Source organism: Coloeus monedula (genome assembly GCF_965178545.1).
Source record: "Coloeus monedula genome assembly, chromosome: 1".
NCBI lineage: Eukaryota > Metazoa > Chordata > Aves > Passeriformes > Corvidae > Coloeus > Coloeus monedula.
Window position 1 is genome coordinate 16,459,359 of NC_138781.1, and position 14,634 is coordinate 16,473,992.

The window sequence follows — 14,634 nt, forward strand, 5'->3', positions numbered from 1 at the left end:
GTGGAGTACCACTTGACAAGTACTCCAGCTGTTACATGGTGCTCCCTGAAGGCGTAAACTTTATGTGCAAAACCTACATATAAATTCTGTAGCTACCAGGTTATCTTGGGAGACAGTTTATCAGCCATTAGCACAGTCCATCTAAAAACTACTGTAGAGATCAGTGTAGCACTTTGTTATACAGAAGCAGCAGTGTTGGACAGTTATTCCCAGCCCTCATGTGCTGTTGGGCTCCCCTACACACACGGCGCAATATCTGGGGGCCAAGGTGCTGAAGTGCTGCCATGTGTTGTCAAGCTCAGAGGTTCTAGTTTCAGCATGATCAGATTTACCCATGGTTACTCTGGCAATAAAATACATTCTTTTCCTCTATACTCCATTCTCCAAAAGTTCACTTCGGACTTACTTCAAAATTCACTCTTCAAAATTTACTTTACTTTTGTGTAAATATATAAAATAAAATAGTGTAGTTGTGCTGCTGCTTCTGCATATTGTTTTTCTTTAAACTGTGGTACTTTTGCCCGTGCTGGGAGTGGGGCACATGGATTTTTACACAAAGAAACCCTGACTGCATCCCACTACCTCAGCAAAGACAGTGATTTTAAGTAAGGAAATGCCTACTACTTTCTCATACAGTGTATGTCCTTCAGTTAGTTCATAACTTGCTAGCCTCTGCCTGCAATCTTTAGTACCAGCTACATTTGTGTACTTAATGGCAGCAGAGCAGAGTCCTGAACGGGCCTGTAACTGCTGCAGGGTGGGAGTCTCCTCCTCTGCATAACTAGAATGAGTCAAGAAAAGATGGCTCCATCTCCTCAGCACTTGCTGTGCTGCCACAGCACCAGAACAGAAGAAACAGAGCCCTGAGGATGGAACAACAGCACCATGCACACACACAGACCTGGCGCTGCTTCCATGCTCTCAGCTGAGCAGCTCTGAGGGGGTGCAATGTCTCTAATCTGGTTTGATACAGAGCAAACTTCTACCTTTCAGGTGAAGTTTGACTTGCTGCAGGAAACCAGCCTGATGTTTGCTTCACAAGTGGAGGTTTGGGCTGGGTTTGGCCTTTTCCAGCGCTATTGCAGAACGGCTTTGGCTCCCAGCCCTCCCGAGAGCACAGGCTGAAACTATGTAACCCACGTCTGACCTCCAGCCATCTGCTTCTATTACTAGCTCCACATCAAAGCTGCGTCTCTTTGCACCTGGGCAAATTATTAAAAAAAAATAAAAATCAGTTTTCCTTACCTTTAGGCTGAAATACCAGCTAAACAGGAACCTGTTCAAATTATGGTGAGTTTGAGATAGGCCCAGTTCTGAGTTACAAGTGAATTGTTACTCAAGTGATGTTGTTTTGTATTACAACTTTCAGGTTGAGACTGATTCTTCATGGTACAGCCACCAGGCTCTTCTGTACAGTCACAGCATCTGATGTAGAGCATTTAGTAAATATTAAATTCAAGATAAAATACAAAATATTAAGGGAGTGATTTATTGAAACATGAATAAATAACAAGGATAGTACAAGCCTATATTTATTTCAGGGGGAAATTAACAATTAGGTACCTTTGGGAATGTCTGTCCCCTCTCTAAGAGCTGGACTCCTACAGGTGACACCGTTCTGAGCTGGGGAGGCACTCCAGGGTGTTTTGTCCTGGCAGAAGACATGCTGCTTCAGGAGGCTGGGGTTTTCATGTGACCTTCAAGCTCAAGCATCCTTCCTGTGTGATTTCTATCCCTTATGATAAGAAATCAATCACTTTTAGGATTTTAAGCTCAGGCACAATGGCTTCAGGTCCCAGCAGAACTTCCCTTCCAGGATAAGCTTTGTTCAAACCTGAGTTTTCAGTACATCTCATGCCAAAACTCATCTCTGGCACATGAAACCATCTGCTTGTTACAGAAGTCTTGAAAGAGCTTACAACTATTTTATTTTTTAATTCAGCTTTACAATAAGAAAACCAGAAGAGGGGAAAAGTAACTAAAAAAATCTGCACGTAACTAAAAAACAAGATTAAAATTTCTCTGGTAAAACCAACATTAAATTCTGTGATTACATTTTTATACAGTATAGCTTGTATGAAAAATGTTTTCCAAACTATAAAAAATTTTCAGGAAGGACCAAAAAAACTTTCCTTAAAAATTATTTATAGGATGTAGTCCAGGTGGAAAATGAAAGCACATCAATAGTGGTGAAATTTCTGAAGATTCAGAGCTTAACCATGGATTATGTTGTGATACAATTCTTCATAGTGAACTGTAAGTTTTCTGTCAAATCTAATTTTAGTGCATTTGCATTTTCCAGAGATTTAGACACCTTATAATTTATTTTAAAATTAAGTGTAAAGCATGCTTTAGTCAAGCAAATTTCACGATGTTGTGCCTCTATCTGTATATGGGTTAATAAATACTCTGTGGGGAAAAAAAATCAGCTCCAAAATTAGCTGAAAAGGTTTTTTTGATCGGAAGTAGAAGGATAAGAGAGACATACCAGAATTGATATGTTTCATGATGTGACTTGGGGAAAATCCACAACAGATTAAATCTTAGTTTATTTTAACGTAAACTGCCAACAGAAAACTTACAGTGCACTGAGCTCTTCAGAGGCTTAGAGCTAGACTTACAGAGCTAGTTTTCATCTCATTTTAAAGCACCTTGTGCCTAAACTATGCATTTCAGTTAAAATAAGCTGTTGTCAACAAGAATACAATTATGAAAGTTAAAAAGATAAGGTGCAGCCTCTTTGCATGGATCCCTTGTACCACACGCTGTTTCCAAACTTGTATTTGACAGTCCCCGTTATTAAAGGCTCTAACTTTCAGGATGTATACAAATTCCCAAATCTCCTTTACAATTTTACAGGATAAGTGAAGGATTCAACTTCATTTCAGACCAATTTATATGGAAATTGCCCCACACTGATTTAGCAGCAAAAATAACAAGTTGAATTCCTCAGAGCTATATTGTATTTTTCCAACAGTTTATAATGCATTGAATTTATGCTTTATTAGAGCTTTCAGCTGGTAATATGTAACCCTATGGAAAAACAGGCAGGGATCTTGGGACTGTAAAATTATTTCAATGTTAAAGTGACAGCTTTACATGTTTTTGACTTAGTCTTTTACAAAGATGTTATTCTCTTCATCAACTGACATCAGCAAGGCCAGTAATTACTGAAGCCCTATCCACAAGCACATTCCAAAATAATTATTGTTCATATGGTTTTGAGGATGGAATTATTAAATTTATTTGTAACCTAGGAGCTGTGAATCATTCAAGTTTCAATAATATTAGTCCTTAAACGTTTAGCTCAAAGGTAGTACAAAATATTACTGTAATATAAGGAAGATCATCCCAAATTCTGAGATTCTATGAGAATTCATACTTCCTTTGCTTTCCAGGGCCATCTTCTAGAAGTCCTTAAGCGTAGTCACGAATTCTCAGTTCAGTTTTCTAGAAGAGGAAACAAGTAGGTTAGTTTAATGTACCTTCAAATATGACATGATTTTTCATTTGTCTAAACAAACCAATCAATTAAGGTCACATGTGAAAGGTCTCCATTTCAATAAAACACAACATAGCTTCAAGATACCTGAAAATTTGCCCTCTTACACCAAGGAGTAGAAAATTCACTAAGAATTTGGAACTGCAGATGGAATTCCTCAGAACAATCCCTGACCCCATGTGTGCTGGCTTAGCAGAGCAGCACTTAAGAGCTGTTTTCCCCAGGACTCCAAAAAATTTACAGTTAGAGGGTTCTAAAATCATGCACTGAATCTAGACAACTTTTATTATTATAAAAATATATTTCTATCTGGGTTTAGGGCCCTCAGGACTCAGGTTTTCAAGCCTTGTTCAGTGAAGGCCCCACTGTGAATACCCAGATTTTCAGCATTAAGTTTCCCATAAAGGAAGAGGGGACAGGTTAAGAGATGCTGTACACTGGGGAGTTCGGAGGGAGCTGAGCTACCCTTGTCCAGGGACAAGAGCTAAACACAAAGCTCTTGGTTACAGAAGGCTGTCCCTCCACCAGTTACATGGAATTTGCTTCACTGTGCAAAAGAGTTTAGAATTCATGGCTCCACAGCTGCAGCATGAGAGAAGTTTGCATGGTAGCAGAGACTCAAGGTTTCTGCTGCAGGGACAGTTCATGTAGTTTAAAACAAAAAGTACAGACACGGTCGGTGCAGGCACTGTGAACAGCTGTTGCCTAAGAGCTTGCAGACCTTAACCAAGCACAAACTGAAACTGGCCACGGGACAGGAGAGCAAGACTCATTTTGCAATTCAGTTTTCTCACTGAGTGTACTTGATCAGCTTCCTATGCATTGCTAAAGGAGCTAGAACTCCAGGCAGAAACGTGCTGCAGAAGCACATAGTCCTTAAATTCTGGCTATGAGTAGACTTCTTCAGGAACACACAGAAAAGCTGAAGAACACAGAAAATTCTTTAGTTGTTTCTGTTCTTGAAGTTCATCTCAAAACAATCCATGAATGAGTAAACAAAACATGGGGCTATATTTCTGTGTTTCACACTGGCACTGGTTTTACCACTGGTACAAATACTGGTGTCCAGAACTCAAAAAGAATGTTGAAAAACTGAAGCGTTTAGGAAAGAGGCACAAGAATCATCCTAAGTCTGGAAAACAATTTTAAAATGAGATTCCAGTTGCTCCATTTGTTTTGTTTAAGCAAGAGATTATGAGATGACCTGGTGATAGCAAAAAAGTACCCATGGAAAAACACATCACAGGCTCTTTGTCAGCTACATAAAGATACAGGAAAATCTAATGGATGAAAACTGAAGCTAGACAAATCCAAACTAAAAGTAGTGTACTGTGGATACAAAAATGCTGCTAGCAAGGATTTTCTTGCTATTTTCTAAGTCCGTGAGAGACTTTTCTCTCTCACAGAAGAGGTAGCAGAGTTATGTAAACAATGAAACACCTGCAACCTTGAAAAGTCTTGTTTGTGGTATAGTAGAAAACCATTTTGACAATGGATGTTTTAGGATTTTAGCCAATCACCCCAAGGGGTGGCTGATCCTTTGTCCAATTAGACTATGAAGAAAAAAGTCAAGAGTTTGTAAAATAATTAAATAAATCAGTCTTGCTGCACAATGCCTGCCTGCTGGATCTTCTCTCCTCCTCCCTATGGCTGCAGGACACAGTAATATACCCTAGGGCTTTTTTTTTTTTTTTTTAATACTGTACCATGTATTTATTCATCAAAGCTCTGAATCTGAGAAAATACTAGAAAAATTGCTGGAAAGGGTGCTTTTCTAAAAACTGATTTCTGACTGAACCTGTGACTGGATTGAGAGTGCTTGGATTGAGAGTGCTACAGAGATCAGAACAGATGATCAAAAAAGGTTTTCAAGAACAGCACTGTTCAGAGAGAGAGAGAAAATACAGCCATGCAAGAGCAATTAGCAGAACACTGAAGTTCATAGAAGCTTCACGTAAAATACTAAAAAAAATGTTTTGTTTTGTAAAAACCCAACTTTGTCCTTGCTGACAAGGGGAAATTTGCACTTGCTAGTGCAAAGAATAAGCAAAATGTGTGTAACCGCCTGAAAGCCTTAATAGTGCAATCTCTGGTTTCATCACAGTGCAGCAACACCAGTGCTGCTGCTGACAGCTCTGAGCCTGGGGAACTCCCTGGCAGATCTGCAGCCTTTGTGGGTGCTGTGTTGTTTACAAAGCCATGGGCTGGGCCCAAAGAGTGGTGATCAGCGACAGGAGTGTAGTTGGATGCCAGTAATTAGTGGTGAATGCGAGGGGTCCCCACTGGGGCCAGTCCTGTTTAACACCTTTAACAATGGCAGGGATGATGGGGCAGAGTGCATCCTCAGCAAAACTGCAGATTAAAACTGGGAGTGGCTGATACACCAGAGGGTGGTGCTGCCATCCAGAGGGACCACAACTGGCTGGAAACATGGCCTGACAGGAACCTCATGGAGTACAACAAGGGGAAGTGCTGAGCCCAGCATGCTTGGAGAAACAACTCCAGCCACCAGTATGTGCTGGGGCCTGCCCAGCTGGGAGGCAGCTAGACAGAAAAGGATCTGGGCATGCTGGTGGACCCCATGTAAACATGAGCCAGACACGTGCCCTTGCAGCAAAGGCTCATGGTTTTATGGGCTGCATTATCCCTTCCAACAGGGTGAGGGAGGTGATCCTTCCTCTCTACTCAGCACTGGAGAGGCCACACTTGGAGTGCTCTGTCTGCTTCTGGCTACATGAGAGACATGGACAAACGGGAGAGAGTCCAACAAAGGGCCACATTAAAGGACTGGAGCATTTCTGAGGAGAGAGAAACACTGGCACAGGTTGCCCAGGGAGGTGGTGGGACCTCCCTCCTTGGAGCTATTCAAAACCTGCCTGTACACAGTCCTGGGCAACTGGCAACTGGCTAAGCAGGGATGTTGGACCAGATGACCTGCAGAGCCCCCTTTCAACCTCAACCACTCTGTTCCTGTGGTTTACCACAGGAGACAAAACTATACCATGAAAACTAGTGAACATTGAAAAGCTAGAACAAATTCAGCTAATTCTCCCAGGATCCACACACATGCAAACTCTCTGCAGACTGACAGAGGAAAAAACTGTAAAAGCCAAGAGCACACTAAGCTAACAAAATCAGGTATGAGGCTGAAGTAAGCAGATAGCAACTAGACAACACTCACTTTATCTGATGCTTAAAGAGCTAAGAAAAGGCAAGACCAGAGTACAACTCTCCTTCAGCTGAAGGAAGTCAAGGTAGATATAACAAAAATATCATAGTAAGGTGCTAGTAGATGGTAAATATAGGTGACAGATGGCACTCTACAAAGGATGTGATAGGAAAACAATTCTCATGGCAGAAGGGGAATAGGGAGTCTAGAAGCAGCGAAAATGGCTCAAGAGGATATGAGAAGTGAGAGGATCATGGAGACGCTTCCAAGCTATCCAGCCTCACCCACTTGTGTATGCTCAAAATTATTTATCCTGCATCACATTTCACAGATTTAAACATAAATTGCCACATATAAAGCATATTACATATAAAGTCAAATTAACCAATACTTTCTTATATTGACAAACTTGGAAGGCAAAGAATTTTATGTCCTGTATAAATAACATGTTAATACTACCTATTGGTTTAAACAGTGACACACAGTGTATGTATTCTATTGAATGCACTTCTTTACCTTCGCTTTCTTTGGAGATACACATGTACCAACCACTGGGCAATAAATGGCCATACAATAGCAAAAGCTAAAATACCAGGAGAAATTTCAAAGGGCCACCATGATGGTTTCTAAGGAAAACAGAAAAAAATTCCAGTCAGCCATCTATGTGCACATATTGAATACCACCTGTATATTTCCATCACTTCAAATGCTATAGTACCAAAGCAGAAAATAATGGTAAGACCAGAAGAAAAGATTATCAAGTAATTTCCTTAGACAGATTATTTTTTATCTCCTAGTCAAGGAAGAGACAATACAAAAAACATGTACCAAGAGCTAGAGATAAAATATTCAACTCATCTTTTTTCACAGTTCACACTTTTTACAGATCATAAAAACAGTATTTTACCTTGACAGAGGAGGCGGGCTGGTAATTTGACTGTAGTGTTGCAGGTTTTGCCTTTAAATACAAACAAATGCTGGTAAGTATAAAAAAGGGAATTGCAAGTAAAATTCTTCTGCTTCACAAAACAAGAATATGAGGTTTTTCATCTTGTGATGGCTTTGCAATCTGTATATATCACAGTTTAATGCACAGAACCACCCCCCATGTGATCCCACACAGCTGCTAACTTACCTCTCATGTTTCCACTACTCTTTATAGTAATTTTATCACATCTCTGTGTCTTAGAAAACGAATCGGTGTCACTTACTGGACCTCTTTACAGCTTTTGAAGGCTCCCCTGCCCAATTTGTCATTACAACTTTCTCAACTCTGGTCTAGTCCCAGTTCCAACCCAGAGCAGAAATCCAGCTGCTTAATTTGGATGACTGCATGTCTATACTGAGGTCAAAAGCACTGTTTTAGTTTGCCCTGGGCTACAGCTACAGCCATGTCTAACACCATAAAGGAAAGAGAATACTCTGTTCCATGTCTTCCAGGCAATCCTGAAAATGGAAGTACAAGAAACTTTCCAAGACTATTCCCATACACTGTTGTGGTGCTACCACAGAAGCAAAGCAGCTGGTTTTCTAGGTCTTTCTTAATTTATGTAAGCGTGAAACAGAAGCTTCTGTTTCTCCTTACATAAGGACAGCAAGCACAGCATGAACTGCTGGGGAAGAATCTTTTACTCTTTCTTCACACATTGCTCAGGCAAAGAAAGAAAATCAATCTGTATTTAACCAAACATTAGATTCTTGAGTATCTGTGATAGCAAAATTATGGTTTTAATAAGTCCTTTCCCATGGCTGCCTTAGATTTGGAACATGTGCATCCCATAGGATAGTGCTTGTACAGCTTGCTCATTCTCATGGAGATCGAAATATATCAGCAAGTCAAACAAAACCAAACATTTTCAGGTTGCTGGTTCAACTATATTCACAACATGTTCTATTCTCCCGAAGAATACAGTATTTCTATTGAAACAGAAGGAAAAAGAAACACTGTATCAATCCACATCCACACTTGCTTAAGAGCTCTATTGGCTGCATGAGGACACGATGTACAATTCCAATAAAGCTGGATTACTTCACGAGGAAAGAAAGCTATGAACAATCAAGTCTTTTGCTAAATGAAAAATGGAATCTGAAGTTCTGCCTGCAAACATCTACCATCTGAAAGATGAAGATAATTTCCCACTTTCTCTGAAAATACTTTGAATTCTCTGGGATCCTGTACTACTAACATTAACTACGGAGTCTCCATATAGAAACTGTGTAATGTGTATCAGTAACTATGGCTAAGATTAGTCTGATCAGAATCAGTGAAATAACATATGGTTAATTTCTAGGTGAAAATGCATGGTTTTGCTCACATGTACCAGAGTCCTGAATTGTGCTCCTGAGAGTAAGTACCAATAGGAAATTTTAACTTTGATTCAGCTACAGAATATAACTGAAATGTCTTTATAGTTTAAGAAAATATTGTCTGAAATTTTAATCTGAAAAAGCACACAAATATCCAAAGACATTTAGTAAAAGGTGATCAAATAACTCCAAGGAATAGTACCTGTGATGCTGCAACAGCCTCCAGCATATGCAGCCTCTGCAGGACATTCTGCATGTCCTCCTGCAGCCGCATCAGCACTACTGCAATCTGCTCATTGAGGCTTCCCTGGGGACCTCTGTCGGAGCCCCAGCGCTCACCATCCCCTCCACTGCCCATCTGGCCACCCTGGGAACCATGTCCTAAAGGCTGAAGTCTATGTCCTGTTTTGAGGGGGGAAAAACAAACAAAAAACACAGAATGGGCTATGACTCTACTGAAAATGTTTAACAGTTCAATTTCCTCCCTCAATTTTCACCCTGGAGTGTGGTACTCCTCGTCACAGGCTATATTCAGACAGTTCAGCAGCACTGGGTGGTCACTGAAATGTCATCTGAGATGTTTCCCTACAGCCTCAGTGTGACAAATTCCTAGAACAACTCAAATTCCTAGAACTGAAAAAACATTTAGAAAAAGCTGTTAATTCACAACCAGTCAAGTTCAGTAGTAAATTCTGCCCTAGCAAAAAGATCTGTCTTAGTATGTGTTTTAAGTTTGGCAAAGTGTCCAGCTGGATAACAAAGATCTCTGGAATACAGTGATAAGATAATTATTTGAAATCTACAATACTTGCTTAAACTAGATACAACTACCACTAGCCTGTCATGTTTCTGCCTGTAAGTAGCAAACTTCAGTAAAACAAGAGAGAGGAGAGGAGATGGTTAACTATAGTATGTTCTTTATAATAGTTTTCAACAGAAATGTTTTATTTGGATTTTCTTTTTAATTTTTCCATCTGATTACTTATAGGTGCTATACAAAAAGACATGCCATATATAAATAAAATACTTTCTGCCTTTTTTTTTTTTTTTGTAAGTACAAGATAAACTAATTTTATCCTTGACTTTACAGATCATGCCACTGGAATATGGTGCTTCTTGTAGGTGACAGTATTAGAAGTATTAGGGAATTAAAAAGCGCAGAGGTTCAACATAAATTGAACATCTGGGCTATTATGGGATTAAGAATCATAAAGTTTTAAGAATCATAATGGATAGTATCAGGATCACTCAAAGGTGTGGCTAACAGTCCAATTACATACAAAACAATGTGTCACTGATACCTTTCCGAGGCATTCCATGGTTTCAGATAAACCACCACAGAGCTATAAATGCCTCTGTATTTAACAATAAATACGTAACTTCTAAAGAAACTCTTCTCAAGCACAGACTGGTTTTGAGGGTTACATCTCTAAAAACCTAGGTGCCATAAGCAGCAGCTGGAGTATAAGTTACCCACTGTATTAGCATTTTGTCATCTATTTTTATTGTGAAGAGCAGAAGCACTATACACATGACTGTCCCACTGGACAGTGTTGACAGGTGCTTCTCAGGCACCAGTAACTTATGGCAGTGAGGAGAGTGGGGAACACAAATGCAGGGTCACAGTACCTCTCCCTCTTCTGACATTGTAGAAATCTGATTTTTCTCCACCTTTTTTCTCTTTGTGAGGACCCCCATTACTGGCTTTGCCATCTTCTCCTCCACATTTGACTTCACCTTGTTCTTCAGCTACTCCCTCTCCAGTATTTCCAGGTTGGAGATTCCCATAAGTCATGCAAGTGTGCCTTGGAAAATCCGTATTTTCTAACAGAAGACTGTGATCTACATCCAAGAAATGGGATGAATGCTTTAAAGATCCTTTAGCTGATGTGATGATCTCCAAGGGCTACAAATTAACATTAGCAAGTAATTAAATTCTGTAAAATATGACAGTTAAACATTAAAAAGGAAAAAAATATAATCTTTATTTTCACGTTAAGAAAATACTTTGCCCAGAATTAAGACTTTTCTTTTGAGGGCAGCAGTTGTTTTCCTGTAGAATATACTTACTATTGTCTAAATGTCATTTCCAAATTGAGAAGGCATTTCAGGCAAATCTCACAACAGTGATGCCACAGGAATTTCTTTAGATATTTCCAACATACACAAATACTCAATAATTACTAAAATAGAACATTAAGGTCTAAAACCATTCAGTTCTCCCTGTAAAACTGGCTTTACTCCCTAGACAGTAAAACAGTCTCTTCACTTGAATTTGGGACCCGCAGTCAGAAGGCCCATGCTGTCAGCAACCTTGAGTAGGCAGTTTGTACTCACAGCAAAAAGAGCACGCTGCTTTATCATCAGCCTGCTCAAAACAGCTTGGCTGCACCCTGTACCACACAAAGGAAAGGCAGAGTATTCTATCGACTTCTCACTCAAAACTGGTGGTACTGGAGGAGGACATTAAAAAAGGATGACACAGGGGCTGTTCAGGTTCTGCACCAGGACTGTCTTACGGTGGGTGGTTCTAGCAGCCCTTGGCATAGGGCAAGGACAGGCCCTTGCACAAGGATATGCTGAAGCAGACTCGGGACCTCAGTTAGCCAAAAAATACCTTCATGGAGAGGCCAAAATAACCAAAAGGCTGGCCAGAGAAATGGAAACTGCTGCCCAGATTTGTCAAACAGCAGTTCTGGATCATCAGAACTGAAGGGCAGAGTGCTTGCCACTTTTTTTCCAAGAAACAGCTATATTTATTTCTTTAAATGAACCTCTTCTAGTTTGAGTTCATTCACCTGTAGTTCTACTTGTGTATTTATCTACATATACCTAAACATTTGTTATTTTGTGCAAAACTAGAACTTTCCTCATGCAGGTTGGGAAACTGACAAATTATCCACCCACTTCAATTAAAGAATCTCAAACAAGCTTGAACGATACACAAGATTGGGAAATCAGCTAGATAAGACAGCTTGCAGCACTTCTATCAAATTACATTTCCCAGCATGCTTCATTACTGGGCAAAATTTTGATTTGTTAAAATTAATTCCCTACATACTCAGGGAAGAGCTAGACAAGAGAATGATGCAATATTCGAGTGCTTACTGGCCTTTCTGATCCCAGGCCCCATTCACATATTCCTCTCTAGAATTAGGAAACAAGGTATCTGAGTACAATCTACAAAGCCCACACTTAACCTGGGCCTCTGAAGGAGGTCTAGACCAGTAAGCCACCTAAGACTACAGTTATGAGTAGTAATGAGCAGGAGCACAAATCCAGTCAAAACTACGGCAGCACAGTTGGTGCTCACCTTTTATAGGAAAGTCAGAGATGTACATTATGACTGAAGAGAATACAAGAGAACACAGAAGTCCTTGTTATCTCCCACTTTAGACCTAGGCTACTTGCAGGCACTGGTCTACAGGCCACCTGCTAATGCTTATTCTTTATTTATTCTAAGAAACAAATGCAGAATTTATCAGGGCATAAAAAAAGCAAGCAAAAAGTGAATTGTTACAAAGATACTTCTCGTTTCTTAAAAATAGCTGAATTTTGGTCCCTACACATGTTATGAGACCATAAATTAATTTGTGGGCACAGACCTTAGTTTCTTTGTACTGTTCTTCCTTTTTTAACAATTGTTTCTTTATACTGTTGTTTTTGAAGCCTTCTCCTCACATAAATTCTCTGAGGGCTTCAAGGCTTTTAGATCAGCAGTAACCAAGTTGTAAAATGCTGACAATAGTTCAAACAGAAGGACAGCATGCATGAGCCACATCATTCACCTCTGCATGTCCATGTTCACCTGATGGAGAGGAACCTATTAAAAAATAAGCAGCATACCAGCTTCAAAATGCACCCAGGAATACTAAACCCCTACCTCTTCTAGTCCAAGCTGCTCCATAGAGTCACAATAAACTTCACTGTCTGAATCACTGGTTAAGTGCTGAGCTGCTGAGATCTCTTCAGTATTCTCTTCACTTGCACCTGCAGGGAAGGGTGGATAGCACACCTGCTTTGTAAATGTGAGTCAGTGAGCCAACCCTGGCAAAGACTAGTGCAATGAGTTAAAATGTGTAGGTGAGCATCAATTAATGACCTGTCTATCTACAACTGTCATCCTAGATTCTGAATAAAGATGTTATATTAATTTAGGAATTACATAAAACCTTTACTATGGGAAAACTATACCTCATATTGACTTTTCTGCATTATAAATTTTAATTTTGCCTTTTTCATTACCATCTCCTTCCTAAGCTCAGTATAAAGTAGTTTTGCCTAAAGTTACATTAGTATTAAAAGTATATATTCAGATCCCAGTTTCAACAAACTGGCATTTATAAAATGTTCAGCCTTTCAGAATGATAAATCAGATATAAGTGATTTTTGTTTTACTACAAATTCACTTTCAAAGGCAAATAGTATTTGCATAGGTAACATAATGATATTACAAGAAAACAATTCTATTTCTGTAGGCTTGGGCCTCTCTGTCTCTGAATTCATCTCTCTTTCTGTAGGACATAGTAAAAAAAAAAAAAGCTTTATTTTAAACTGGAATTAGTTTTTTGTTTTTTTTTTTAGTATTCTGTCTTCAGGTTTTTGCAACTGAAAGACACCATTGCTACTCTCTGAATCCTGGGATTAAGCTTTCAGAAAAAGAATGTATTTCATGATAAACATATGTAAATGAAAACATGGTCTTGGAAGGACAATACCTTGGTGAGCAGCATTATGAGCTATTTCTAGGCCTGGCTCCATTTTATTTGTTTCTTCCTCTGGGTTCAAGCCGTTCAAGGCAGATTTGGTCTGGATGCCATTTTGCATATCTGGGATAAAGCTGTCCTTATAACAGCCATTACTAACAATACTTTCCAAATCCTTAGCAGCTGCTGATTCAGGTTTCACATTCTTATAATCTGTAAAAGAAAAGAAAACTTTGCAAAGAGAAAGCTCTACACCTAATAGCTCAAAACATATTTCTTCAAGCACCTAACTTGCTAATGGACAGTATGTACAATGTATCTGCAGAACAAAACATGTAAATGCTCCTAGATTCCCATTTGTGTGGATTGTCTTGTCCTTATAAAAAGTATAAATGTAAAATTTAATTTGCATAAAGAGCAGATACTTTAAACATAAGTAAGTAAATACAAAGTACATCTCTCTGCTAAACAAAATAATAATCCTAATGTCCTTGGAGAACATCGGTATAGAATTCTAAGTATGCAATTTCATTTGGTTTTCAGCAGATACTCTTATTTCAGCATCCAATTCTTTATGGACTCTCTGAATGAATCTCACTGAAAGTTCTGTTTTATTTTCTCTGAAGAAAATAATTTTCAATTCTACTCATACAGGCCATGTAGCCAGTCACAGCTCTTACAAAAAAGCACTGGCAACAAAACCCAAAACAAGGCAGGGTATAGATATTTAGATAACCTTCTGACAGAACTTGCTAGGCAAGTCAAAAATCATATGGCATAGTTTACAAATTTGTACTAGTTTTAATTCTTACAGCCTAGGTTGAAACACAGACATTTTTCACATATGCATTCACATGTACTCACATCTAATTCTCTTGGAAAAGTACAGCATTCATGATACTTCACTACTTAGGTGACTAAGAATAACTCTGGGAGACCCAATGGTCTGG

At 39.2% G+C, this 14,634-nt stretch overlaps 1 protein-coding gene across 5 annotated transcripts in view; it reads right to left on the reverse strand.

Moving 5' to 3' along the window:
- Positions 1–1,466: 1,466 nt before the first annotated feature.
- Positions 1,467–14,634, reverse strand: part of ACBD5 (acyl-CoA binding domain containing 5) — a gene marked incomplete at its 3' end in the record, with an annotated part of 30,571 nt that continues 17,403 nt past the window's right edge. For 2 of the 5 annotated variants that reach the window (XM_082277917.1, XM_082277919.1), the window contains 7 exons: positions 13,697–13,897; positions 12,862–12,968; positions 10,608–10,884; positions 9,181–9,380; positions 7,579–7,629; positions 7,188–7,297; positions 1,467–3,450 (listed from right to left, as the gene is read on the reverse strand). In XM_082277917.1, coding sequence (XP_082134043.1) covers positions 3,438–3,450; positions 7,188–7,297; positions 7,579–7,629; positions 9,181–9,380; positions 10,608–10,884; positions 12,862–12,968; positions 13,697–13,897 — 959 coding nt within the window. Of the gene's footprint in view, positions 3,451–7,183; positions 7,298–7,578; positions 7,630–9,180; positions 9,381–10,607; positions 10,885–12,861; positions 12,969–13,696; positions 13,898–14,634 lie in introns of those variants that run through there. The other 3 variants (XM_082277918.1, XM_082277920.1, XM_082277921.1) reach the window with 2 other exon arrangements.